This window comes from Felis catus, chromosome X (assembly GCF_018350175.1).
Source record: "Felis catus isolate Fca126 chromosome X, F.catus_Fca126_mat1.0, whole genome shotgun sequence".
NCBI lineage: Eukaryota > Metazoa > Chordata > Mammalia > Carnivora > Felidae > Felis > Felis catus.
The window spans coordinates 20,697,000-20,723,938 of record NC_058386.1 but is presented as its reverse complement, the minus strand read 5'-3'; the positions used below and the strand labels follow the sequence as shown (position 1 = coordinate 20,723,938).

At 43.7% G+C, this 26,939-nt stretch overlaps 1 protein-coding gene across 14 annotated transcripts in view; it reads left to right on the top strand.

The window, feature by feature from the left end:
• Positions 1–26,939, top strand: part of PCYT1B (phosphate cytidylyltransferase 1B, choline) — a 135,111-nt gene that overhangs the window by 13,481 nt on the left and 94,691 nt on the right. For 3 of the 14 annotated variants that reach the window (XM_045050556.1, XM_045050555.1, XM_045050554.1), the window contains exon 1: positions 22,495–22,847. The exons of 4 other annotated variants lie outside the window; for them this stretch is intronic. In XM_045050556.1, the coding sequence (XP_044906491.1) occupies positions 22,731–22,847 (117 nt within the window). In that variant the 5' untranslated portion in view covers positions 22,495–22,730. Of the gene's footprint in view, positions 1–16,988; positions 17,121–22,490; positions 22,848–26,939 lie in introns of those variants that run through there. 7 more of the 14 variants (XM_019823687.2, XM_019823680.2, XM_019823679.3 and 4 more) reach the window with 6 other exon arrangements.

The following is a 26,939-nucleotide window of genomic DNA, read 5'->3' as shown; positions in this document are numbered from 1 at the left end:
CATAGATCAAAATGAAAACTGTCTTCCATTTCTTCTTTTCCCTTTACCAATCTTTGCTGCAAAGTCTTCATTGTGAGATAAGGGGTTCCTATTTCTGAGAAAAAGATGCCTTGCAGGCATTCAGGTCAGAGGGTGGGAGTGAGCAGTGTGATCCTATGTGAAAATTTGGAACCAAATCTGTGAGCTTCTTCAGAAAAGAGAGCTGCCTTCCCAAGGCACCAGCCATCATTTGGGCCCATCAGTTTTTTTTTTTTTAATGTTTATTTGCTTTTTGAGAGAGTGGATGCGAGTGAGCCCGCAGAATGGGGGAAGGGTAGAGAGAGAGGGAGAGAGAGAATCCCAAGCAGGCTCCACGCTGATAAGGCAGAGCCCTGACTTGGGGCTTGAACTCACAAACCTATGAGATCATGACCTAAGCCAAAACCAAGAGTCAGACACTCAACCGACTAAATCACCCAGGCACCCCAGGCACCATCAGTTCTTAAGCAGTATGTTGAGGGGTGCCTGGATGGCCCAGTTGGTTAAGTGTTCAACTTCAGCTCAGGTCACGATCTCACGGTTCGTGGGTTCAAGCCTTGTGTTGGGCTGTGAGCTGAAAGCTTGAGCCTGCTTCAGAGTCTGTGTCTCCCTCTCTCCCTCTGTCCTTCCCCTGCTTGTGCTATCTCTCTCTCAAAAATAAATAAATAAAGATTAAACAAGACCAGTATGTTGAACACATTTGCCAGGTACTGTGCTGGCTTTAGGTAACAGGATAGAAGAAGAGAATTTTGAGTTATTTAGAGAAGAATGACCCTTGAATTTCTAAATCTTTAGTGGTTTCTTGCAAGCTTGCTTGAAGTGGTCATTCCAAACATGGAAAAAACTCAATTCCTCAGTTTAGCAGTTAGCTTCAAAGAATATGATTTGTCACTTCCTTGTCTTCTGTACGAAAAATTTCTAGTGTAAGCCATAAGCAAAGAAAGAGAAAATCATTGAAACAATATAAATGCATTTGGAATAGTTAGTCTTTATTTGGAGGGAATTAAACAATTTGGAACAGTCCAAATTCATGAAGTTTAGATATCTGAGCATCTTTTTTTTTTATTTTTTTTTAACGTTTATTTATTTTTGGGACAGAGAGAGACAGAGCATGAATGGGGGAGGGGCAGAGAGAGAGGGAGACACAGAATCGGAAGCAGGCTCCAGGCTCCGAGCCACCAGCCCAGAGCCTGACGTGGGGCTCGAACTCATGGACTGCGAGATCGTGACCTGAGCAGAAGTCGGACGCTCAACCAACTGAGCCACCCAGGCGCCCCTAAAGCCACTTAGGGCAAATAGATATTACATTTTTACTTTTTGTTCCGTAACACAATTAGGGCTTTTTTCCTCTCATCCATCTGCAATTCCTCCGCCTGAATCCTAGTATTACAGGAGCGGCATGTATTTGTACAACCTGCAGCTAACTCACTGCAGTCTTTGTCTCCTTTGGAGACTATATGGTAGACCTATCCAAGGGTCACATGCCATGCTGACCCAGCTAACAGATGTATAATCACTGCCATCGGCTGCTCTGCTGATAGCTCTCACTCTGAAAATTGACAGGTAGTGCACACGCTGTATGTCTGTTGCAATTGAATCTGGGTTTCTAGAAGACACTAATCTCTCTTGCTAAACTATTGCTCCCCATCCACCGTGGTCCACTAAGGCAAGCCTTGACTAGTATGCATTTTGGAAATCTTACCAGCTCACCCAAATGGCTCAATTAGCACACGAAAAGATGTGGAGTGAGAGGTGAAACCTGTGTCTGTTGAAACCTGGGGTTCTTCTGGTCTTCCCAGTACTGGAAACTATGGGAAGAAAAGGAATCTTATTGGTTTCTCTTATTTTTGTCCTTTATTCTCAGGGAGTTGGGACCAGCTCTCAAATACCGTGGAGCAAATGATATACAAGAACTGGCATAAAATTAATCTTGCCCTTGGGGAGCCTGGGTGGCTCAATTGGTTAAGCATCCGGCTTCTGCTCAGGTCATGATCTTGCAGTCCATGGGTTCGAGTCCCACATCAGGCTCTGTGCTGACAGCTCAGAGCATGGAGCCTGGTTCAGATTCTGTGTCTCCCTCTCTTTCTGACCCTCCCCCGTCCATGCTCTGTCTCTCTCTGTCTCAAAAATAAATAAATGTTAAAAAAAAATTTTTAAATGAATCTTGCCCCATTCTTGCAGTGAGGACTTATAATGTGAAAAACATACTCTTTATTTCAATCTTGCCCCAGGCATTAGAGCATTTTATTTTTTTATTTTTTTATTTTAGTATTTTTATTTTTTGAAGTAATCGCTGTGCCCAACATGGGGCCTGAACTCATAACCTTGAGATCAAGAGTCACATGTTCTACTGACTGAGCCAGTCAGGTGCCCCTATTAGAGCATTATAAAGTTCTCTTGGGCTTTTCATGAACTAGAAATTTTTTCTTTCTCTCCCTCTATCTCACATATACACACACACACACGCACACGTGCACACACAGATACACACATGGAAAGAAAAAAGAAAGGAAAAAAATGGAAAGTGTGGCCCAGGACAAAAAGAAAAATAATATCTGTTTCAAATGTGTCTTCTTCAGTTCCATTAAGTCATAGAAAAAAGTAAGAGGAATTTAAATGATAATTCTTTTAAAAGCGAAGATGGTAAGATTAGATTTTTAACAGTACCATCATATTTACTAAAAAACAAACAAAAAATCTTTCAGAGTTTGCCCTACCTATATATTCCTGCTCTATACATTCTTTGAGAGTGTAGACTATCACATCTTGGATGCATGCCTCCTGATGTACTGTAGATGCTCAGTAAGTGTTTGTTGAATCAATGAAAGGAATTTAAATCCCTGTTTATTCTCTATCCTCCTTGCCCAGGGAGAATCCTGTGTTTGTTCATCTAAGGTCAACTCTAGGTTGTCCCGGAGAATGAATGAATTTCAACCCAGTCTATAAGGCATGCATCATTGTTGGGTAGACCCACTTCAACTTGACTCCAGCATCTAAATTGAATGACTTGATCATTAACACCAGCCACAAAGATGGAGTAATCACTATTTACAGGACTTTCCACCCCAAACCCTGCCAGACTCCTAGGTTTGCTGGAGGTTTGTGATATCTCAAGGCAAGGTGGGATCTGCTCAGAGACACCAGAGGTGGCTGACTCCCTCTCTACAGTTTTTCCTTGGCTTCCCCTGTGATGTGCACAGCAGGCTCAGCCTCCAGGAGACATGGGTCAGGCTTGTACACAAATCTGTCCCATAAATTCCTTGCCATGTGGCTACTACACCTTCCCTGAAGAGGGCAATTGAAGGAAGCTTGTAAGTATCACACAAGGAATTAAGCACACAAATGGAGAATTAATAAAAGAGTTTTGTAGGGTTTTCTCCATTCTACAAGGTAGGAGAGTAGCACAGTAGAAGTCTTCTTACCATATACAGTGGGGACCGATAGGTTGGTTAATTGAAAAATAAAATGTCTCTTGATAAAGACTTGTTTTAAAAAAATGATAAGGGGCGCCTGGGTGGCGCAGTCGGTTAAGCGTCCAACTTCAGCCAGGTCACGATCTCGCGGTCCGTGAGTTCGAGCCCCGCATCAGGCTCTGGGCTGGTGGCTCGGAGCCTGGAGCCTGTTTCCGATTCTGTGTCTCCCTCTCTCTCTGCCCCTCCCCCGTTCATGCTCTGTCTCTCTCTGTCCCAAAAATAAATAAAAAAAATAAATAAATAAATAAAAATAAAAATAAAAAAAAGATAAATATATGCATTAAATATTTTTTAATTTAAAATAATATATTATTACTTTGCCAATCCTTTAATTGGACCACCGATTAGAACTCTGTGTCGTCTTTTCTTTATTGAGCATCACATAGGCAATATCTATGATTTCCATTTTGGGTTTATTCTAAATGAAGTGAAACTTAAGATATTTTTAAAAAATGGAATATAATTCAATACTCCTAATTCTATACTATACCTAATTCAGTAGTAGTTTTTAAAAGCCACATGACTGCGTCTTGTCTTTTGAAAACAATTTAGTCTTAAAAATACTTTTTGCATCATTTTTATCAGTTTCCATAACATTTAATTAAATTGCATCATTTCCGTCACAGTGGCCATAAACAGGATGGGGGAAAGTTCAGTTAACTCTTGTAAAATGTAAAACTCAACTTTTTAGAGCTAATCTACCCAGGCATTCTCAAGAGGAGCTTACTACCAGACAGAAGCATTCAGAGTACTCTTAGGGTCCGTAGGGAAAATGGAGGGCACTGGTTAGTTCTGCAGGTTGGTTAACCTGGAGGTTGATTTAAGGGAATCACTACTGTTCCTCTCTGGCCATAAAATGTTAAAAATAATAGTAATCACAGCAGGAAGGAAATCTTCTGTTTGTCTTCCATGCTTCAGGTATACTGCATTATTTAACGAGCACCTCCTTTGTGACTGGCACTCAGGAGATTCAAAGAGATGTTCTTTTCAAGATATAAGCCATTAAATTGTTAAAAAACTCACTAAAAACCAATTCGTTGTTTTTTAGTATATTCACAGGGTTACGCAACCTGGAACACATTTTACTTTTAGAGGACTTTCATCACCACCTCCAAAAACGGCACTCAGTAGCAGTCAGTCCCTCCCCAGTCCCCCCAATAGCCCCAGTACTAGAAAACCACTCATCGATTTCTCTTATGTAGATTTGCCTTTTCTAGACATTTTACAGAGGTGGAATCATACAACATGTCGTCTTTTGTGTCTGGCTTCTTTCAGTGAGTTTATCTTTTCAAGGTCCATTCATGTTGTAGTATGGATCTGTACTTCACCCTTTTTTATGGCCAAATAACATTCCATTGTATGGATAAACCACTATTTGTTTCTCCATTCACCAGGGAGTGGACATTTGGGTTGCTTGCACTTCTTGGTTATTGTGAATAATGCTATGCATTTGTGTACAAGATTTTCGTGAACACATGTTTTCAATACTCTCAGGTAAATACCTAGGCGTGGAATTGGTAGGTCAAATGGTAACTCTATTTTTAACTTTTTGAGGAACTGCCAATTACATTCCACCAGCAGTGTATGAGGGTTCCGATTTCTCCACATCCTCACCAACTCTTGTTATTTTCCATTTTCAATATTTTAGCCATCCTAGTGGGTGTGAGGTGGTGTCTCATTGTGGTTTTGGTTTGCATGTCCCTAATGGCTAAAGAGGTTGTGCATTGTTCACGTATCTATTGGCCATTTGTGTATCTTCTTTGGAGAAACGTCTTTTCAAATCCTTTGCCCATTTTGAATTGTGTTATTTCTTGCAAAGATCCATCTTTGCCTTAAAGCAAGGTTTCTCAGCTTTGGCATTATTGACAATTTGGGTTGGTTAATTCTTCGTTATGGGGGGTTTTCTTGTGCGTTGTAGCATGTTTACAGCGTCCTTAGTCTTTACCCACCAGATGTCAGTAGCACCCCCCAAGTTGTAACAATCAAAACTTTGTCCAGGGGCACCTGGCTGGCTCACTCGGCGGAGCATGCAACTCTTGATCTCAGGGTTGTAATTTCGAGCCCCACGTTAGGTGTAGAGATTACTTAAGAATAAAATCTTAGTGGCACCTGGATGGTTCAGTCATTTAAGCATCTGACTCTCAATTTCGGCTCAGGTCGTGATCTCACAGTCATGCGAGGGAGCCCTGCATTGGCTCTGGACATGGAGCCTGCTTAGGATTCTCTCCCTTTTCCTCTGCACCCCCCCCCCAACAAATAAATAAATAAATAAAATCTTAAAAACAACAACAACTGTGTCCAGACACTACAAAATCATCCTTGGGGAGCGGGATACGAATTATTCCTAAGTAAAGGACCGCTGCTCCAAAAGGTCCTCCTGTGCAGCTAAGAAACACTCACGTAGAAACGTAACTGAGCTTTAGGGGAGTGCTGGAGGCAGAAGCCCGTGGGAGGGTTGAGGACGATGTAAGAAAGTGGATGGATCCTGGAGATATGAACTGATCTTCCCAAGCCTGGTTGATGGGTTAATTAACAAGAGGAGAGACAGATGTCAAGGTTACAAGTGAGAATTAGGTAACATCATGAGATAAATAATGATTCAATAATCACACCAAAGGAGTCGTAAGTTTGTATACAAAAGTATCAAAAGTGTGGTACATCTAGATTATGGGGTTTATGAAGTGAATTTACTCTGAGCTGGTCTCTGGAAAGAGTGTCATCCCCTGATGCTCCTAGGCGTGAGGCATAAATACCTGTTAAGTGGCCTTTCCCTGTTAGCCCTTGGCTTCATTTCTCCTGTTAGTCTCGTCTGGGGCGGGGGCGGGGGGGATGTGTGCACATCTGTCTCAGACCCAGTGCTGGGTTTCGAGGAACAGTAGCCACTGAGCTAGCTTTTTCAGTAGGGCAAATGCAAAAGTCTATCTAGTAGAACCCACAGAAAGCTGAAAAGCAAGGAAAGGAACAGGAGCAGCTTGACAAGGCCTCGGAAAGGCTCATTTGCAGACATATTTACTCTAATCCCCTGATCTACTCAGTTGGCATCTCTTAGTTCTAATTTCTGAAAGAGGGAATCTGAAGATCTGAGGAACCACTGAACAGCCCAAGGCTTGGTTTCTTCATCAGGTGTCCCAACCAATTCCCTGGGCTGGGGGCTGGGGGCTGTATTCATAGAAGGGGTGGAGTGAGTTGAGGGCCAGATAGAGTAAAAGGAACTACCTCATAGATGCTTAAGCATTTCTACCACCTGTACAGATTCCCCACCCCACTGTTCATCTTCTCAAACGTGTTTGCCCCATTGCCGTGTGACACACACGACACGTCTCACAGGAATGGCCTTGCTAGTGTTTGCCAGTAGAATACGGTTACCACCATTTACCTATGGCCCTGTGGTCTTGAGGTCAAGTATCTTTCTTTTTTTTATTAAAAAAAATTTTTTTTAACATTTATTCATTTTTGAAAGGCAGAGAGACAGAGCACAAACGGGGGACGGGCAGAGAGAGAGGGGGACACAGAAACAGAAGCAGGCTCCAGGCTCTGAGCTATCAGCACAGAGCCTGATGCGGGGCTCGAACTCATGGACCGCGAGATCATGACCTGAGCCGAAGTCGGCCACTTAATCGACTGAGCCACCCAGGCGCCCCTCTTTATTTTTTTTTAAAGTCATCGCTGTACCCAGTATGGGGCTTGAACTCACAACCCTGAGATCAAGGGTCATGTGCTCTACCACCTGAGCCAGCCAGGCACCCCAGGCATCTTGCCTTTAAAAGGTGGATGTGGGATGGGGGGCAAATTATCCATAATGTTTTCTATTGAATAACGACATTGTAGGCGGGTGTCATTGAAACTAAGGTGAACTATTTTAACACGAAAAATATATCTGTTGGGGAGCGCTGTCTGCATCCCCTTCATCCCAATCCTCCCCCTTTGGTGTCACAGTTGGGAATAAAGACTACTAAGCTGTTGAGAGACCGTACCTCCTTCCCACTGGTTAATAAAGTGATGCCCTGCCTTCACAGCTTATTAATTAAGAAGGTAATCAGTGCATGCTTCAAGTTTGCTATTTGAAACTCAAAGGCAATAAAATCAGAACACTACTCAGATTTTTTTCTCTTCAAGAAATGAATAACAAATTAGGGCCACAGAGCTAGAGTAATCACATTTTGAGTGATTTCTCCTGAGCATGTCTTTAATAACCTGTATGTGTGGATAAGAAGAACAAAGAAAGGTAAAGTTAATTATCTAGGAAAAGCTTCATCAAGGAGTTTTGGTCACGTTAGCCCAGGGTTTCTCAACCTTGGTATTGATGATATTGGGGGCCAGACAATTCCTCGTTGTGGGGAGCAATCCTGTGCATATAGTGGGTTGTTCAGCAACATCGCTGGTCTCCAGCCAGTACCCCTGGTCTCTACAGTATAGTCTAGTAGCACTGCCCCACCCAAGTCTTGACAACCAAAAATGTTTCCAGACATGGTGACATGTCCTCTGTGGGGCAAAATCATCCTGGATTGAGAACTAATGAATTAATCATATACGTTCTTCTTACTCCCCATTCCTCTGGGGTCCCTCTAGGGTTTGTTGTTGTTGGTTTTTTTTTTTTAATTTTTAACTTTACAGAAGGAGAGAGGGGGGGTGGAGAAGAAGGGCAGAGGAAGAGAGAGGATCCCAAGCAGGCTGCACACTCAGCGCAGAGCCCGACTCAGGGGTCAATCTCACAACCCTAAGATCACGACCTGAACGGAAATCAAAAGTCAGATGCACAACCAAGTGAGCGACTCAGCCTCCGAGTTGGTTGTTTTAAACCCTTAGAACCAAACGTTTTATACCAGCGCCATCTACACTTTTCCAGGGAATGGTTTGAAAAGAAATTGGCTGGATCAAAATTACTCGTCAAAGTGACAAGAAGAGCTCTTTCCATTTCTGAAAGAAATGGAAACAAACAAAAAGAACAAAAAGAACAAAGGAAGGAGGTCTGAGAAAGGTATATATGTAAAACACTCAGCTAAACACTTATATTTAATCCCTATGAAACCCTCAGGGGCATAATTAGTCTTATTGGTGAGGAAACTGAGGTTTAGAGAAGTTACATAATTTGCTCAAGAACGCAGTTTGTAATTTGGTAGTGGAACTACAAACCTGATGGCAAATTTGTTCCCATCTGCAGATTGCCTCAGTACGTGCACTTAAAGTGTTAGACATCTCATAAAGCAAGGTGACCGATTTTTATCTTTTTAAAAAGAAATACAGCTTTTGGGGTACCTGGCTGCCTCAGTCAGTAGAGCATGTGACTCTCGATCTCAGGGCTGTGAGTTCCAACCCCACACTGGGCATGAAGTCTACTTTAAAAAAAAGTAAAAAAGTTGTAAATACAGCTTGTATTATCAATAGTTTTTAACATATGCAGAATTAGACAAAACAGTATCTCCCCATTTGTGCTGTTCATGTACTTGTCGTGCAGCTTCAATAACAATCAGCCCAGTACTAATATTGTTTCATGCAGAGCTTCTCAACCTTGGCATTGACATTTTGGGCAGATCGTTGTACACACACCAGACAAGGCGAAACTAAAGCTGAGTTCTGACTGACTTGACTGGTAAAAGTACATTGAGTCGCTTTGGGATTCAGACAGTTTATTACTTACTTAGTGAAAGATATGTACCATCGGTGCCAGCTTCCTGTGGTCCTTGTCCCCTACGCCAAGGACAGCAGGGCAACAAAAGAGGCCAGATGACCTCTAGACTCCTGCTGCTGAGGAGCCCATTGTAGATGGCAACTAACCGGTTTTCTACTCCACAGGGCTGATGCGGAGGGGGACAGGGCCGGAAGCCCCATATCTCAGCAGAACTCAAGAGGCAGTTAGGAACTGCTTCCTGGGGGTCTCTCAGCGGGAGATAGGGACAAGTAGAAGGTGGCCTCCTAGCAGCTCCTAACAGGCCTCCCACCTCTCACGGTCTGCCTCTGCCGACTGACGGACACTCAGATGAGCCGCAGTTCAAGTCTTTGCCAGCGCTAGCCATGTGGACACATTCAATGTTGTCAGGCAGGGTGTCAGCGCAGACCCATTCCCCCACGTTGGAGGGCTATTTCTGTGCATTGTAGGATGTTTAGCACTAAATGCCTGGAGCATCACCCGCCCCCCCCCCAACACACACACACACACACACACACACACACGTGGTCAAGAAAAATATCTCCAGACATCACTAAATGTACGCTGGGGGGACAAAGTTGCAGCCAGTTGAGAAGCTGTCATCTAGAGCCCTATCCACTCCCCACACCCACACAATATAATTCATCTGCAAATACTTCAGTGCATATTTCTAAAATAAAGTTTAAAAAAACCATAAACATGGGGCACCTGTGTGGCTCAGTCGGTTGGGTGTCCAGCTTTGGCTCAGGTCACGATCCCATGGTCTGTGGGCTTGAGCCCCGCATCAGGCTCTGTGCTGATGGCTCAGAGACTGGACCCTGCTTCGGATTCTGTGTCTCCTTCTCTCTGTCCCCTCTCTCCACTCGGACTCTGTCTCTCTGTCTCAAAAAAGTAAATAAACATTAAAAAAAATTTAAAAACCCCTAAACATGATATCAGTATCATACCTGAAACATTTACTAATAATCCTACTACAGCATCCAGAAACGGTCCAAATTTCTCATTGTCTCATGCATGTTGTAATTTTTTTTACAGTGTTTTGAATTGCGATCCTAGTAATACAGGGTTTACATTGCAATTGATGGCTGTGTCTTTTAGATCTTGTTTAATCCTTAGGTTTCTTGCAATTTTTTGGTTGCAGCAACTAAGTTTGTCCTATAGAGCTTCCTACAATCTGGATTTTGCTGATTGCATCCCTGTGGTGTTAATGTACTCCTTTATCCCTTCTTTATTTCCCATAAATTGGTCTTGGATCAAGAGGTGTGATCAAAACCAGGTTCTATTTACTTGGGAAACTACTTGATAGGTGGTGCGTGTGTCTCTCTCTGGAGTGTATGACATTGGCGGTTGTCTGTCTTTTTGTCATGCTGGCAGTTGTTGATGCCCCATGCCTAGATCCACTCATTCACGAGGGGTTTGAAAACAGGGAGAGTCTAATGCATTACCTTCTTCATTACCTCCATACTTTCATTACTCATTCTAAGACGATCTGCTTCTCCTTACTACTTGGTCACTCAGAAGCACGTTTGTATAGAAAAGGTAAGATAAATGCCTGATTCTTTCCCTCTGGCTTCCAGTTTTCAAAATAACGCCTGTGACCCCTTGCAGCTGCCGATGCAGACAACTGACGTCTTTGGTTTGTTTGGGACTCTGTTCTATAGTATTATGAACTGGTGGATTTAAACACAGTTGATGGATTTCAATACATTGCAGTTCTCGTCCTTAACGATGCTTCAACTTTTCATCTTAGGCAGACAAGAGTGTTTCCAAGTTGACTCCCGAGTCCTTTGGACAATTTCTGTCGTTTTTGAAGACGGGATGGTAAAACGCATACATTCACATCTGTATTTTTATCTTCAGTTTTGCTCTACAACAGTGTTGCTCAAAGTAAAGTCAAGTTGAGGGAATCTCTGGGCCTACTGATTAGAATCTCTGGGAGCGCGGCCTGGGAAAGCAGTTTAACAAACTCTCTGGGTGATTCTTATGCACATTAAAGTATGAGAACCTCTGCTCTAAAGAACTGACCTTAGAGCCTTCGGGTCACCTTTGTCACTTAAGATCTCTCGCCCTTCAGGAATTTCTTGGATGTCAACAGAGGGCACAATCATCCTTGAGGGTTATTTCCTACATTTTTGAAATAACCTAAAGCCAATTGATAGTTTGATAGGTGAATGGTAATTCTGGAAATCTGGTTAATACCACTTTGGATAAAACAAATACTGATTTGATTATATAAAAACTGTTTGTCTTTTTAAGATTTTAAATAATCTCTGTACCCAACATGGGGCTCGAACTCACAACCCTGAGATCAACAGTTGCATGCTCTACAGCCCCCAAAACTGATTTTCAGAAGTGGCATTTTAAAATTTCCGTGATGCAAATTCCGGAAGATTTATTCCAAAAACGTTCTGAGCAAGGGTAGTATTTTACATGCTAGGGACTGCCATGGTTTAATGCTGATGGTTTTGTTTCTTTTGAATTCCTACACTTGAATGGTGTGGTGAGGTTCTCCAGGCTACTTTGAGGAAATAAAGGACTATCTTTCTTTCAAAGTGTGCTTATCTCATGCTTGCTTACTTACTTACCGAAGAGTATTTCTTCTGGTAGCCAGAGTGGGCTTCAGTGGAAGCACATTGACTGTCTACACTTACTGTCAAGCGCCATTAGGGAGTCATTCCACAGAGCCCCTCCCCTGGCACTGAAGTAGAGTAGGTGTTTCAAACGATCGCTTTTGGACACAGTGAAGGTTTTTACGTGGCCGCCTTCTTGGGATACATACATTAATAGGGTTTATTGTTTTCGATGCAAACAAAGCAGACATTCTTGGCAAAAAGTGAGTCCGATAGTTGAGCATCAAAACCTATGTCTTAATAAAGTCTCTCATCATCTCTGCTTCACTTTGTCTCTGTGGCTCTAAACCTTTTTTGTTGTTGTTCTGCATTTTTAAAGTCTTTTTTTTTAATGTTCATTTATTTTTGAGAGAGACAGAGAGAGCACAAGCAGGGGATGGGGAGAGAGAGAAAGAGAGGGAGACACAGAATCTGAGGCAGGCTTCAGGCTCCGTCTGAGCTGTGAGCTGTCAGCACAGAGCCCGATGTGGGGCTCGAACCCGCAAACCACAAGGTCATGACCTGAGGCCCAAGTCGGACACTTAACCGACAGAGCCACCCAGGCACCCCCATTCTGTATTTTTAAAAGTCCTGATGCTGCAACCCACGCCTGTGAGGCCAGAATCTCCCGGGTGTGGGGACCAGGTTTCTATAGTTTTGAAAGCTCCCCAGCTGATTATCATGTGCAACTGAGGCTGAGAACTTTGCGAAGTAAATCAGAGAGGACGAGAAACTTGATTAACACACGAAATGAGGCTCCTAAAGTGTCAGGCTCTCTTTTTTCAAGAATAAGACAGCGGAGACGGGGCGCGCCTGGGTCGCTCAGTCGATTAAGCATTTGACTTTGCCTCGGGTCATGATCTCATGGATTTTTGAGTTCGAGTCCCGCATAGGGCTCTCTGCCATTGGTGCAGAGCCCACTTTGGATCCTCTGTCTCTCTCTCTCTCTCTCTCAAAAATAAATCTTTAAAAAAAGAATAAGATAGTGGGTATACTTGTAGGCTGTTGGAAAGATTATTTCTCACTGCCACCACCTGATACTATTCAGACATTTACATTTCACCCACGGAGAAGATAACCTGGCGGGCGCACTTCTGTTTGTATTATGGAGGAAGAACCCGCCGGATGCTACTTTGGGGAAGATTTATTAGAGCATGTGGAGACATCATCGTGAATGAGTGTTTCCTGATGGCATCCTCCACTGGCACCTGCTGAATGAGTCAAATATGAGATTCACAGGGGCTTAAAAGGTTTTATCTGGTTAGGTTGTATCGTTCAATGTCAAACTAAGTGAAAAGCTTTCAACATGAAGGCTAGCCAAGGAGAGCAAATTGAGCAGAGCGCGGGAAATGTTGAGCTACAGCCACGGCCCACGATGAACACAGGCTTTGAAGCCCGACAGACCTGAGTTTGAAACTCAGCTCTGCCACTGACCAGCTCTGTGACCTTGGGAAAATTACTTAACCTCTCTATGCACTGACTCTTACCTGCAAACCTGGCACAGTGCCTGTGCCTGACACAGAGCAGGGGTTTACAAATTACCATGTTTTAAAATTATAGGCAATGTATTGTTCAAATATCTGCACGTGAAATAGCCCGTCTGATTCATGCTCAGGAATGTGTGGTAGGCAGAATAATAGCCCCCCAAAGATGTCTACACTCTATTTCCCGGAACCTGGGAACCTGTAACTATGTCACTCGACATGGCAAAAGGGATTTCGCAGATGTGATTAAGTTAAAGATCTTGAGATGGCAGAGATTATCCTGGATTATCCGAATGCCTAATGGAATTGCAACGGTATTTTCAAGTGAAAGGGGCAGGCAAGAGAGTTAGAGAAGGTTGGCTATTGAAGCAGAGGCTGGACTGATGCAGTGCTGGCTTGGGAGATGGAAGGCACAGGGCTGTGAGCCAAGGAATGCGGGCAGCTCCAGAAGATGGAAGAGGCAAGGAAACAGATTTTTCCCCTAGAGCCTCCAGAAGAAATGCAGTCTTGCTGATACACGGATTTTAGCCTGCTGAGTTCCGTCAAGACTTCTGACCTCCAGAACTAAGATAAGACATTTGTGTTGTTTCAAGCTACGACGTTTGTAGTACATTGTTACAAACAGCAACAGGAAACTACTACAGAAGATAAAACCAAATCTCTCTTTTTTTTAAGATCTTATTTTTAAGTAATCTCTCCATCCAACGTAGGGCTCTAACTCAAAACTCCAAGATCGAGTCCTACGCTCCACCGACTGAGCCAGGCAGGTGCCCCCACACCAAATCTCTCTTTGAGCATTCAAGGATGCTGGGTGCAGATTTTGCAAGATGAAGAGTTCACTCTTGGGTCCGTGCCATTCAAAATCAGTATAAAGTGCAAGGATTGTAATAACGGTCTACCTGTGAATGGAGTGCCCATGATCTTGGCACCAGGTGGCCTTGATCACTCGCTTGCCAGTCAGGCACATTTGGATCACGTTCACAAGGCCCCAGGCACAATCCTCAGGACACAGCAGTATTTGCTGCTGTACTGGGAAACCGCGTCTGGTGGCAATGCAAGAAGGAAGCAAACTGGTTTCAGCATATCAAGAGCCAAGAAAGACAACCCTTTAGGAGTATCAGAGGAAGTATAAATTTGGTCAAGACAATTTGATAATAGTATTGAAAAACATACACAAAAAGCCTTGACAATGCAAGTAGCCTGACTCAGCAATTCTACTTGTCGGAAAATTTATGGAAAAACTGCATTAGTATGCACGTCCTTCACCTGCATACAAAAAAAAAAAAAATCCTTCCATGGTTGCCATAATTACTTCTAGAATAACACTCGGGGAGACTGACGGGCGTATGGTAGTAAGTCCACTTACGCTCCGTAGGTAATTAAGACTGGCAGGTGTTTGTACTGACCACAGCTTGGTCTAGACTTGACCGTGTGTTAGATTAACCTTGGTGGTCCTTGAGCCCCCTTTTCTACATTTGATCTTTTTCATGATACTCACCAAAATGGTGATTGTGACTAACACTTCCAATGTGAAGTCAGTGCCTGCCCTTGAACATTTATCATAAACTATCATCCAATTTTGTGGCTCAAATTAAAACTTTTCTATGTGTAATTGAGCCATTAAGTGGTGAAAATTACCTGTATTTTTACTTATCCACTGACATTCAGATAATATATTTGACATGCAAAAGTTGTGAATCCAAATTGTGCTCAGATCCCAAGGGAGGAGTCTTTATTCATTTTTTTCCTGTTGTGTCTGTTTCAGCCATATGTCTGGACCCAAACCCCATCACGGAGAGACCAAAATTTACACAATATTCTTGAGTATGATGGCGGCTGCATTTGGAGTTTTGATTAAACTGCACTACATGTGTGATTATTACTTGTAAACAGATGATTAGATATTAATTAGACAATAAGTGATTGTAAAGCACTTAGAAAGTAAAAGTGTTTATAAATACCACCAAGTAATAGCAACAATAATTCTTTACTGACTACACAGCTGCTAATGTCAATAAGAATGATTTATTCCAGCTAGGGCAACTTTAATTTATTAAAAAAAGCCCTGCTATCCTATCTGTTTTGCTATAGCAAAACAAAATGTACTTTATTTATAACTGATTTGATCACCAGCATTTAGATAAACAAACAAATTACCTCTTTTAGGACCTTCTCAAACACAGCCACAGCCACTATGGCATGGCGTCTTTGAATGCTAAGAAATGGAGCTCCTGACTGGTCATTTCTGACTTATGTCTCATGTTTATTTCTTTTAAATGTAAGATGTAAGATGACATCTCATTGGTGGCATTTTCATTCATGCAGGAGGTTAGTCATGTTGGGTCTGTGCAATTGTTCCCCAGCACCTTAAAGCAGTGCTTAAACTTGGGGCACCTGGGTGTCTCAGTTGGTTGAGTGTCCGACTCTTGATTTCCACTCAGGTCATGATCCCAGGGTCATGGGATTGAGCCCAGCGTTGGGGTTAGCGTGGAACCTGCTTAGGATTCTCTCTCCCCATCAGCTGCTGGGTGGCTCAGTTGGTTAAGTGTCTGACTTTGGCTCAGGTCATGATCTCACGTTTCGTGGGTTTGAGCCCCACATCTGGCTCTATACTGACATCTTGGAACTTTGAACCTGCCTTGATTCTGTGTCTCCCTCTCTCTCTGCCCCTCCTCCACTCACACACATGCGCTCTCTCTCTCTCTCAAAAAAAAAAATAAACATTATAAAATTTTAAAACAGGATTCTCTCTCCCCATCTGCCCCTCTCCCCCACTCACACACTCTCTCTCTAAAATAAAAAATTTAAAAATTTAAAATTAAAAAAAAAAACAGTGCTTAGACTCAATAAATTTTGGTCAAACGAATGAGTGAAAGTTAATTCTTTTCTGATTATGACAGAAGCCCCAAAAGGAAGAAAGTCCCTGTTAAGGATAAAATAAAGCACCTTCATTCTATCTTCTTGATTTTGTTTTTCAAAAAGTAAGTTTTGAAGCTCTGACTACTTTTTATGTCTGACCATTATTTTTTTCCCCCTAATGGCTTTTATCGGCCTGGCTCTTGACCCACTGGTGAATCTGGCAATGCCTCTGTGTTTATTTTCCTGTCATAATTAAATGCAAGCACCTACAATGAGTCCAGGTTCATGGTTTTAGAGATAGGAAATGAAGTGAATGAATATAAGTGAAGAGTGCTTCATGTTACATGAATTCAATAGGAAAGCGGTGAAGGGGCTATTTTGGATGATGAAATATGCATGAGTCAGCTCAGCAGCATTGTTAACAAAGCAAATATAACTACATCAAAAAGGGAGACAGTGTAGTGTAGTGGAAAACAGAGTTGAACTTTGATTCAAGAGACCTGGATTCAGGTGATAGTTTGTCCCCCTTACTGTGTGACCCTACTCAAGTCACTTAACCTCTCTGATTCTGTTTGCTCATTTGAAAATTTTCGGTATGAAAACTTGTCTATCTGAGTGCTATTATGATATAATTTAATGTGGAAAAGCACCAAGTGAGGGGTGAAATGCTTTACAATGGAAAACATTTTTATTACCACAATTTTCCCGAAGTAGGTGAAAAGGATTTATATGTGGGTTTCATTACTTAGTATGGTTGAATTTTTTGCTCGACTGGGTCAGGTTTCAGGCCCAAACCATAAGCCACCTGTGGAAAACTGAGTAAGGGGCTCCAAATAGAGCCATGAATGTAACAAAATTCCATAGAAGGTCATAATGGTTTCCGGGAAACACTAAATTCTGTCCACTTTATGTTGCTCTTTCAATCTCCTTTCTTTAATAAGCTCCTTGCTTGGTAGATCTGAGGCAATGAGAAAAAATGAATGAGAAAGAAAAAGGGAAGGTGGAAGAAACAGTGAAGTCACGATTGATGGTAAGGAGGAGGGATTTCAGAGGAAGGAGGTTTCTTTTTTTTTTAATTTTTTTGTTAATGTTTACTTTTAAAGGAGAGAGAGACACAGAGTGTGAGTGGGGGAGGGGCAGAGAGAGAGAGGGAGACACAAAATCCGAAGCAGGCTCCAGGCTCTGAGCCATCAGCACAGAGCCTGATGCGAGGCTTGAACCCACAAACCGTGAGATCACGACCTGGGCCGAAGTCGGATGTTTGACTGAGCCACCCAGGCGCCCCTGGAAGGGGGTTTTACATACGGCATTCTTGATAAATAGTAGGAGCAGTATAATATATGGAGGGACATACAGACTGTAGCTAAATAATTTAAAATTACCACTACGGTTGAGCTAACATTTTTATACAATGGACATAAAATTTTCTAAAAGGAGGACTAAAGATTGGAAAATAAAAAAGGTAAAGAAAAGGTGTTTTGAAAGAAGAAGACTCTTAAGTGTAAGGCCTACTTCAAAAACACAGGCGAACAGACATTTCCATATGGTGTTATGGCTCATTTTTATCCATATGAGTATATAAAAGACATTTTGCCATAAGAAACAGATATTAACTTTACGATGGGGCGCTGAAATAGTCTTAGTTGGAGATGTCCCGGGAGCAGATCCTGAGACAAAGATTCAAGTTCCAGCAGTTTGTTTGGGAAGTGAGCCCAGGAAACAGCGGCAGCAGTGTGGGCAAGCAAGACGAGGGAATAAAGCCGGGCGATGGCGGGGAGCACTGTCAAGCCAGCCACACCATGGCAAGTGGAACTGAATCCCACTGGGGACCTCTGTCCACGGGGAGCACGCGATTTGGAGTCATCCCACTTGAGGGCCGAGCCCACGGGGGTGTTTAGACTTTTGCTCCTGTCAGTCACTGCTTGAGAGCTCTTAGGGATTTGGGCTGTTAATTTCCCAGTCCCTCAGCTCTGCCTCCCCGGGGCTGCTGTTGGGGGGTCTCCCATGGCCAGAGCAAGCCCTCACACAGAGATGCAGTTGAGAGCAGGTGGCAGCGGGCCGGCCGTTGTCCACCACAGTGAGGCCTGGGGGGATCGGGCTCACACGGGCTCCTGCTCTAAAGAGATAATTTTAGTTCTTCCCTGCAGATCTTTGGGAATGGACTTTCAACAATATGATGTTGTTCAAGGGCATACCGCTTGTAGGAAGAATAATGTCATTTTGTAGGTGTCTTCTAAGCTGAAGTCTCTGCAGGTTGGTCTCCTCGTCTGCAGAGGGGGGCCCCTGTTGCTATCTGCTCAGCTGTTGTGGGACTTACAAGTAGCCCAGGATAAGTAGCCAGCACAGTGCTAGGAATGTAAGAGGTACTCAATAAATGGGAGAGATAACGACGGCTGTGCATGTGAGCGGCAGCGCCGATGTGCCGAGCTCTCACCGAAGCCGTGCCCTGCTCGCGCAGGGTACAGGACTCAGGACCCCTGGCCCCAAATGCTCCCTGGAGATTTTCTGGACAGCCTGCCTCCAACACCATGCCTCTACTTATCCTAACTGGAGAGAGGACTCTCCCAGCTTGTCCCTCGCTTTTAGCTTTCTTGTTTCCTTTCACTGAGTCCCTGCCTCTTTGTGTATGTTCATGTGCCAACGTCTGTCTGCCTCACCCCGACCCCGTACCCAGGCCTTCATACCGTTGGGGAGGAGGGGTGATGTTCATTCTTTTCCTGACTAAAAGGGTAATAGATGTTCATCTTTTACATACTTGTTATAGATACGAAGATACAAAAAAGAAAGCAAATATCGCCCCTGATCCCACAGCTTAAAGATGTCACTTTTCACATCTTGGTGTACTTCCCTGTGGGACTTTTCTCTAGGCATGTACATATCTTTGGTATCTTATTTTGTGGTCTGCTTTTTTTGGTGATGTAATGTTAACATGTCGCCATAGCATTAGAATGGCTTCAAAAACATGACCGCTAACGCATGTATAACACTATATGAATGTATTTTGTTTTAACCATTACTCCTATTGCTGTAAGTTCTATTTTTTTTGCCTGTTATAAGTAATTCTGCATTAAGCGTCTTTGTACATAATTATTTGTGTGCTCCTCTGATTATTTCTTTGGCGATAGGTTCCCAGGAGGAATTCCTAGGTCAAAGGGCGTGCATGTTCTAAAGGCTGTTAGCATGTACTGACAAATGTCCTCCATGGAGTTTTTAACAATGTTAACACAGGTATAGACTTGTGTAACCATTACCATATCAGGATAGGGAACAATTCTATCACCCCCATAACTTACCTTCTGCTATCCCTTTACAGTCATCCCCTTCCCCTCTGCTAACCCCTAGAGGGTTACGGAACATTTAATTCCATACTGTGGAATTAACCGGTCATTCTCAGCTAATCACCTTAACAGCATGTGGAAGCCCCCACGTTAAAATTACTCCCACAAGGACCCTGCCGGACACCAGGACTCTGCTAAATAGGCAGGTGAGCAGATGAGCCTTCCATCTAGAATTCCCTTCTAGAAAGGGAATTCGAGGACCAATTAGGAACCAAGCTGGCAAGTGGCCCAGAACCTAGTGGGGGTTAAGGGGGGGTTAAGTGCTTTCCAATGGGACCATGTGGCTCTAGACAGTGGTTCTCAAACTTTACCAAGTGGCAGAACCTGCAGATTTCACCGAAACACAGATTCCTCGTCGCCACCGCCACCGTCTGATTCAGTAATCTGTGGCGGGGAAGGAAGAATTTCTGACAAGTTCCCAGGGCTGCTGTTGTGGCTCCTTTGGGGACCACATTTGGGAACTGCCACTGTAAGGTAAAGAAAATATTGAGATGAGATGAACAATATCACTCCCATATCACCCAGCACAGGGGGAAAGGACCTCTTAAGTGTATTGTAGGGTTTGGCTCTTCCAGGCTTGTTAGAGATAAACTTGCAGCTTGAGGTGTTTTGTGTTTCCAGGAGGGCAGACAGGGCAGGAAGGAAAGGCTAGGAAGTGGGTGGGAGGACCCCTTTTCAGACGACCCAGTGTCACTGGAATTCGTGCATCACTGGAGCTCTCTTAAGCATAGGTAATAATGGGGATGTCAGATGATGCCATTCTCATTTAAAGCGCCAGGATGTGTAACTGAAAATCTATGCTGCAGAATCCATTTTCTTTTTTTTAAGGCTAGCTCTCTTGATTTGAGGGGCAATGAAAATAATGCCCCTATATGAATATGCCACATTCTAATTTACAAAGTGCTTTCACATATTTATTTGGTCTCCCGAATTCTGTGAGGGAAACAGGACAGTGTTTTTATCCCACTCTTTTTAAAATTTAAATTTTAGTTAACATGCAGTGCAATATTGGTTTCAGGAGTAGAATTCAGTGATTCATCACTTACATACAACACTCAGTGCTCATCACAAGTGCCCGCCTGAATGCCCATCACCCATCTAGCCCATCCCCCACCTACCTCCCTCTGTCAACCCAGTTTTTTCTCTGTCATTAAGAGTCTCTTATGATTTGTTTCCCTCTCTTCTCTCCCCCCCAGCTCCCATATGTTCATCTGTTTTGTTTCTTAAATTCCACATACGAGTTAAGTCATACGGTATTTGTCTTTCTCTGACTTATTTCGCTTAACATAATACATTCTAGCTTCATCTATGTCATTGCAAATGACAAGATTTCATTCTTTTTAATGGGTGAATAATATTCCATTTTGTGTTTGTATGTGTGTGTGTGTATACACTTCTTTATCCATTCATCAGTCGATGGACGTTTGGGCTCTTTCCATAGTTTGGCTATTGTTGATAATGCTGCCATACACATTGGGGTGCATGTACCCCTTCGAACCTGTATTTTTGTATCTTTTGGATAAATACCTAGTAGTGCCATTGCTGGATCATAGGGTAGTTCTATTTTTAGTTTTTTGAGGAAGCTCCACACTGTTCTCCAGAGTGACTGTACCAGTTTGCATTCCCATCAACAGTGCAAGAGGGTTCCCCTTTCTCCCATCCTTTGGACTATTGGTTCTCGAAGTATGGTCCTTGGACCTGCAGCATTAATATCACCTGGGAACTTGTTAGAAATGCAATTGCTGGCCTGACACCAGACGTACGGAATCAGGTCTTGAGGGGCCAATAATTTGCATTTTTAAGAGTTCCCAGATGATGCTGATGTTGGTACTGCTGGTCCTGGACCACACTCGGACGAAAAACACTGCTATAGATTAAAATGAAAGATCTAGAAGCCCAGGGACTTGTCTTATGAGGACTCCTACCTAGGTGTTTTTTCTACTACTACACCTGCTACATCCCAGCTCCCACCCCCATCCCCCGCAAATCTTTCCAATCCTTGCAACTCTGCTTATGAGTTTGAGGCCCTCGGCAATTACTCTCAATTGCAATTTAAATGGGACTAATAATAGGATCGACTTTGGGTTCTAACGGAGATTAAACAAAATCTGGGTAAAGCACTGTGCCTGTGCTTTAGAAATGGCAGTAACTGCCATGATTTTTATTAATGTTACTATAAGTGTGATATTTCACCAGAACGAATACCTTTGTAAGTTCTTTGGAACGCCCCTCTTACAATGGGGGATATTCATGGATGATTTAGACATTAAGGCACATCATCACTAACACCCCAACTGGAACGTTTGTGTGACTGGCATGAACATTTGGCTGAGAGCAGGGTGCTTAGGAAATGGGACCCAGGACTGGTAAAATAGGAACAGAGGAATAAGAGACCAGTGTATGGAACAAGACTTCATTGAGGAAAGTCAGAATAGCCGGGGAGAGGGGAGAAGTGGTTGAGGGAGGAAGCAACTGGGAGGCGGGTTGTCAGACAATCTACCTCCTTCAAAATTCCTCTCAGGGCAGCCCCAGGGGCAGGATCTGGAGCTACACCAGGCCTGGGGGTGGGGGTGGGGGGTGCTGCCAGTGCTCTTGTTGCCGTCAAGGGGATGAACACTCAGGTGCCCACAATAAGTGCCCTGAGGGGCTCTCTCAGGCCAGCTGGCAATCGTGGGCACAGGGAGTTTGGGCCCAAATGTTGCTTTGTCTTCAGGGTGACTGCTATTTAGCAAAATTCTGACTATAGCACATCAAACACTCATGCCAGGGACACGGTCCTTTTTTTTAATGGAGGTCTGCTACGTCCTTCCTCGAGGAGTCCCGGACCCCTCAGGAAGCGGTTTTATCCTATCTGGCTAGTGCAGCGCGGGTCCCTCGCCCTGCACGGACAGAGACCTTTGCAACTGAATCAAGCGGAAGAAACAAAAGCAGCAAGTTCGGGCCCCGTGGGCACGGCCGGCCAGCCAATGGGGCCCCGCCGCTCCCCGGCGGAGTGGTACTATGATGACAGTAGCCAACCAGCGCGCTCCATGCAAATGAGGTACTGTATCCCGCACCCGCCGCACCAGTGCCGTCTGGTTGTTATAGTGATAAACTGAGGCCTTGCCTTTTGGCTTCTTGGGGAAGGAAACGGGAGGCGGTGTGTGGGGGGGGTAACCTCTTCACTTCCCCCAGGGAAGACAGAAAGAAGGGGCGAAGAAGGGGGATGGGTGAAGAAGAGAAAAATACGTGACAAAGAAAACATTCTCTGCCTGGGAGGAGACTCACAGAGGGTGTAGAGCTGGAGGGAGCATTCACTGGCCATGCCAGTACTTACCACTGATGCTGAGTCAGAAACAGGTATCCCAAAATCCCTTTCCAATGAGCCTCCCTCAGAAACCATGGAGGAAATAGAGCACACATGCCCACAGCCTCGACTGGTAAGTAAAGACAAAGGATGCAAATGTTATGCTTGGCTATGGCACAAAAGAGTTCCTTCTGCGCCTGCAGCCAGCGAGGAAAACGATGCTTGGAGGATTTTCATGTAAATGAGAATGGAGCTACCGCCTAATCCTTCTCAGCTGTTTATACTTAGCTTCTATACCGGGCGCTGCTCTCAGCTTACAAAGCATTATTGTATTGGCTGGGTAGGAAACGGGCTGTTTGGGCTATGCTGTTTTTCTGCCTTGGGAGGAGGGGATGGCCTTTTTCCTTGGAGGTGTCTTCTCGTCTGAAGATAAAAATCCCCCAGTGCGTTTTAAAATGGTATTCGCTTCGCAAAGCTTGGGACGAGTCCGTTGTTAAGTTATAAATTCTAGCTGAGGAACGATTCGGTCCCCAACTCATTTTGGTGCCTAATGCCAATTTTGGAAAAATGAAAACGATATGGAAGCAAAACTTCCCCATTCGTTTGAACATTTCAAAATAAATAAGTAAAAGGGTCCCTCCGTGATGCATTTAGAAGCAAGGTGCATTTTAAATGAATCCTAAGCATTTCCAGAGTGTGCTGGGAGGGTTTGTCTTCAGATAGTAGAAACCTGGGGAAGCTGCATTTACTACTTAGAAACGGGTTGCATGCCTTTAATAATGAAAGTGTGGAAACGGGGGCGCTCGGAGCTTCCTTCCATCTCAGTGACTGGTATCCCAAATTTCATGAGTTGTTTCTGCCCTTGTGCATGATTATTTTAGCAGGTGTGGAAGATGGTTGTCAACCACCTGAGCTTAGTATATCCTCAAGGAATCAAAAACACCAAATGGGTGGTGGGTTTTCAGTGTCCTGAGGTCCTGTGAAAGTTGGAAAGACCTCTCTTCCAACTCTCAAGTTCAAGTGACAGACTAGTTAGAACAATCCTTTTTTGTAGTCGTTTCCCCCAAGTTAAAAGGTGCAATATTTTGATTGGCCCAGGAGTTTGACCCTGGGAAGAGGTTTTTAAGAAAGTATTTTGTGATGTAGCATTTTCTGTGAACTCTGTAAATGAAGGCTCACAGATTCCAAGGCCAGCCCATCATGGAACTGCTTTTTCTTCATAAGGGTTGCAAGGGTTCAAAGGCAGGCTTAGAACAACTTCCAAAAACATGAAAACACAAGAAATTATATTAGAGTGCTGTGGGCTTTCGTTCACTGTGTTTCTGTTTTATAAAATATATTTTTCTTAGGGCAGTTTAATATTAATGTGTCCCGCATTTGAGCCACTTACTGAGTGGCATACGTGACATAGGGCCTATGTTCTCGTGGGATATAAACCATTCCAATAAGTTTCTTACCGCAGGATTCCTCTGAACCATTAAAGAACTCCTGATTGAGCGTTGAAAACACAACACAAATGACCACTTAAAGCCTGTAACAAAGATGGTGCGAAGATGGTGCAGCGGAGAGAGAGGCAGCATCAAATTCCAGTTTGTATCATTTGACTCTCCTGCTCACTTCTTTTCCTTCCCTTTTTGCCTTTGAACTCTTCTGCCCCTTGGTTGATTCTGAGAGGGTGGGCAGAGGAAGTCAAGGGAAGGAAGAAAGTTGAAGTACTTTGCGCTGTCACTTGTGACGTCTCATCCCGGAGGCGGCTCTAAAGAGTCCTGCAAAGCCGGCAAGGTTACACCTGCACCTCTGTGCTGTTTTAGAAATAAGGAAATGGATGCTCAGAGAGGGTGAGTGACTTTCCCAGAGTCACACTGCTTCGAAGGAGTTGAGCTGGGATTTGAAGATCCCAAGTGGAAGATCTTTCCCGTACAACACACCCTGGAGTGAGGTACATTCCCTTCCCATCTTTTTGCCAGTTCTAGCCTAAAGTAAGTGCGGGTGTGTATACAGAAGCTGAACTGGTAAAGTAATGGCTTCGGTCTACCTCTGATTAAAACACACACACACACACACAAAACTTTACAGGGGGCGCCTGGGTGGCTCAGTCGGTTGAGCCTCTGACTCTCGGGTTCAGCTCAGATCATGATCTCACTTGTCGTGGGTTCCGGCCCCACGTTGGGCTCTAGGCTGACAGTGCAGAGCCTGCTTGGGTCTCTCTCTCCCTCTCTCTCTGTCCCTCCCCCACTTGTGCTGTCTCTGTATCTCTCAGAATAAGTGAATGACCTTAAAAAGAATTAAAAAAGCTTTTCCAGTTGTCTGTCATTGTCATGGGCTACTGAAAATTTGGTCGGTTTAAATCAGGGCTGCAGCCAATTTATAATCCACTACTCAGGTTTTAGAAACCCCTTTTCTCAGCAAACTTTGATCACTGTAGGGGTATATTCTAAGTTTGGATTTACACTTGAGGGCTGGACTTGCCCTTGCTAGTGATTTTACTTGAACAGCTAGGCTCATGTTAACCACTTAATAACAAAGATTGTTGAAGAGAGAGTGGCGAGGGAAAATGTCAAATAGCATTTCTTTTTATGGTTTTTAGGAGTTTCTGTTGATCCTTAGCTTTGCTAATATCCTCACATTTCAAATTGCATAAATTCTTTGTTATGCCCAGCCCCCACGCATAATGATCAAAATCGCACATGGGTCACTGGCGCCACAACCGTCAGCAAGGTATGACTGCTGAGTTCCAAAGTTACTTAAAGTTCATGAAAAACTTAAGAGATTCCCCTCCAGAGGACAGGATCCTTCTCCCACTTATTTTCAAACGTGAATTCATACAGTTTAGAGGAAACAGGACTCAGTAACAAAACATCATCTTAAAGTAGCGGGCGCCGGGGTGTCTCAGTCAATTGAGTGTCTGAATCTTGATTTCAGCTAAGGTCATGGTCTCGCGGTGATCGGTGATCGTGAGATTGAGCCCTGACGTGCTCAGCGCTGAGCGAGGAGCCTGCTTGGGATTCTCTCCCTTTCTCCCTCTCCCTCCTCCTCCCTCCCTCTCCCTCTGTCTCTCTCGCCTGATCGCACATTCTGTCTCTCTCTCTCTAAAACAACAACAAAAAAATTTTAAAGTAGCAATTAGCAAAGTAGTTCTCTTTTTATTAGCTGAGGCCCACATTGGCTCCCCAAACTCACTCTGACTTTACCTAGGGATATGGAAAAGGAAATTTCTGGGTAAATAAAGGGCCATAAAGCTTTACTGCAAGACCCGGAGTGTGAACTTAGGTTGCTGAATGCCATTGTCTGTAAGTAAAAATTTTATTTAAATCTCAGCAGTTGTGTCAAATGCCCTTTTGTAATGGACTGTGCTCTCTTTTTTAGTGTGGCACTTGGAAAGCTGTGCGCAGTATTCCTGTGTCTATGTGCGTTTGCCTATATATTTTCCGCGAAGCTTCTCTTGTGATCCTGCTGAACTCAGCCCGCGTTGATTGAGTACCTACTACATGTTGAGCTTTGAGCCCTCAAGCAGTTTGTGATCTGGGGATTCTAGAAGAGACTGGCACATAAACAGATAGTTTACCTACAGGATGATAAGGGCACTGTGTGCTAAGAGGTGTGTTATCAGGTGCATTGGGGGCAGAAAGGAGTGTGGTGGCCTCTCCACGAGTCAGTTTCCTGGGGAACGCGGAGTAGAAGCCAGTCTTGCCATCGCTGTATCTCTGGCCTCTAATACAGAGCCTGGCATAGCCCTTTAAGGAAATGAGGCGTGAAGCTGGCGCACATAAATAAACGGGCCTTAAAAGAATCTTTATTTTATATCCTTGTAACTAGCAAATTGATAAGGATATTGAGGGTGCAGTGCGGTCATGTTCAAGGGGAAATTTTTCTGAAAGGAATATTTATAGTTTTTCCACCTGCCTTCTTTTTCGTTGAAAAAATATATAAGAAAGGAGAGGAGTAAATAGAATTAAGTAACGCTGATTAAATTAGAAAAGAAATAACAAAATTACCTAGGTTTTCTGATCAAGCTTCTATCTTGGGATGTAATCGTATTACCCCTACTACTTTACCATGGTGCTCAGGTTTGGGATGTGTCTGACAACTCTTCTTTCCATCGTTACAGCATTTATTCTTGATCCTTCACTTGTTGTCCCTTCTTTGCTATTTTCTTGCTTCAACATGATGCAAGGTGACTCATAAGCTTGGCTGTCAAGGAGAGAAACTGAGTGGCCAGGGGTGG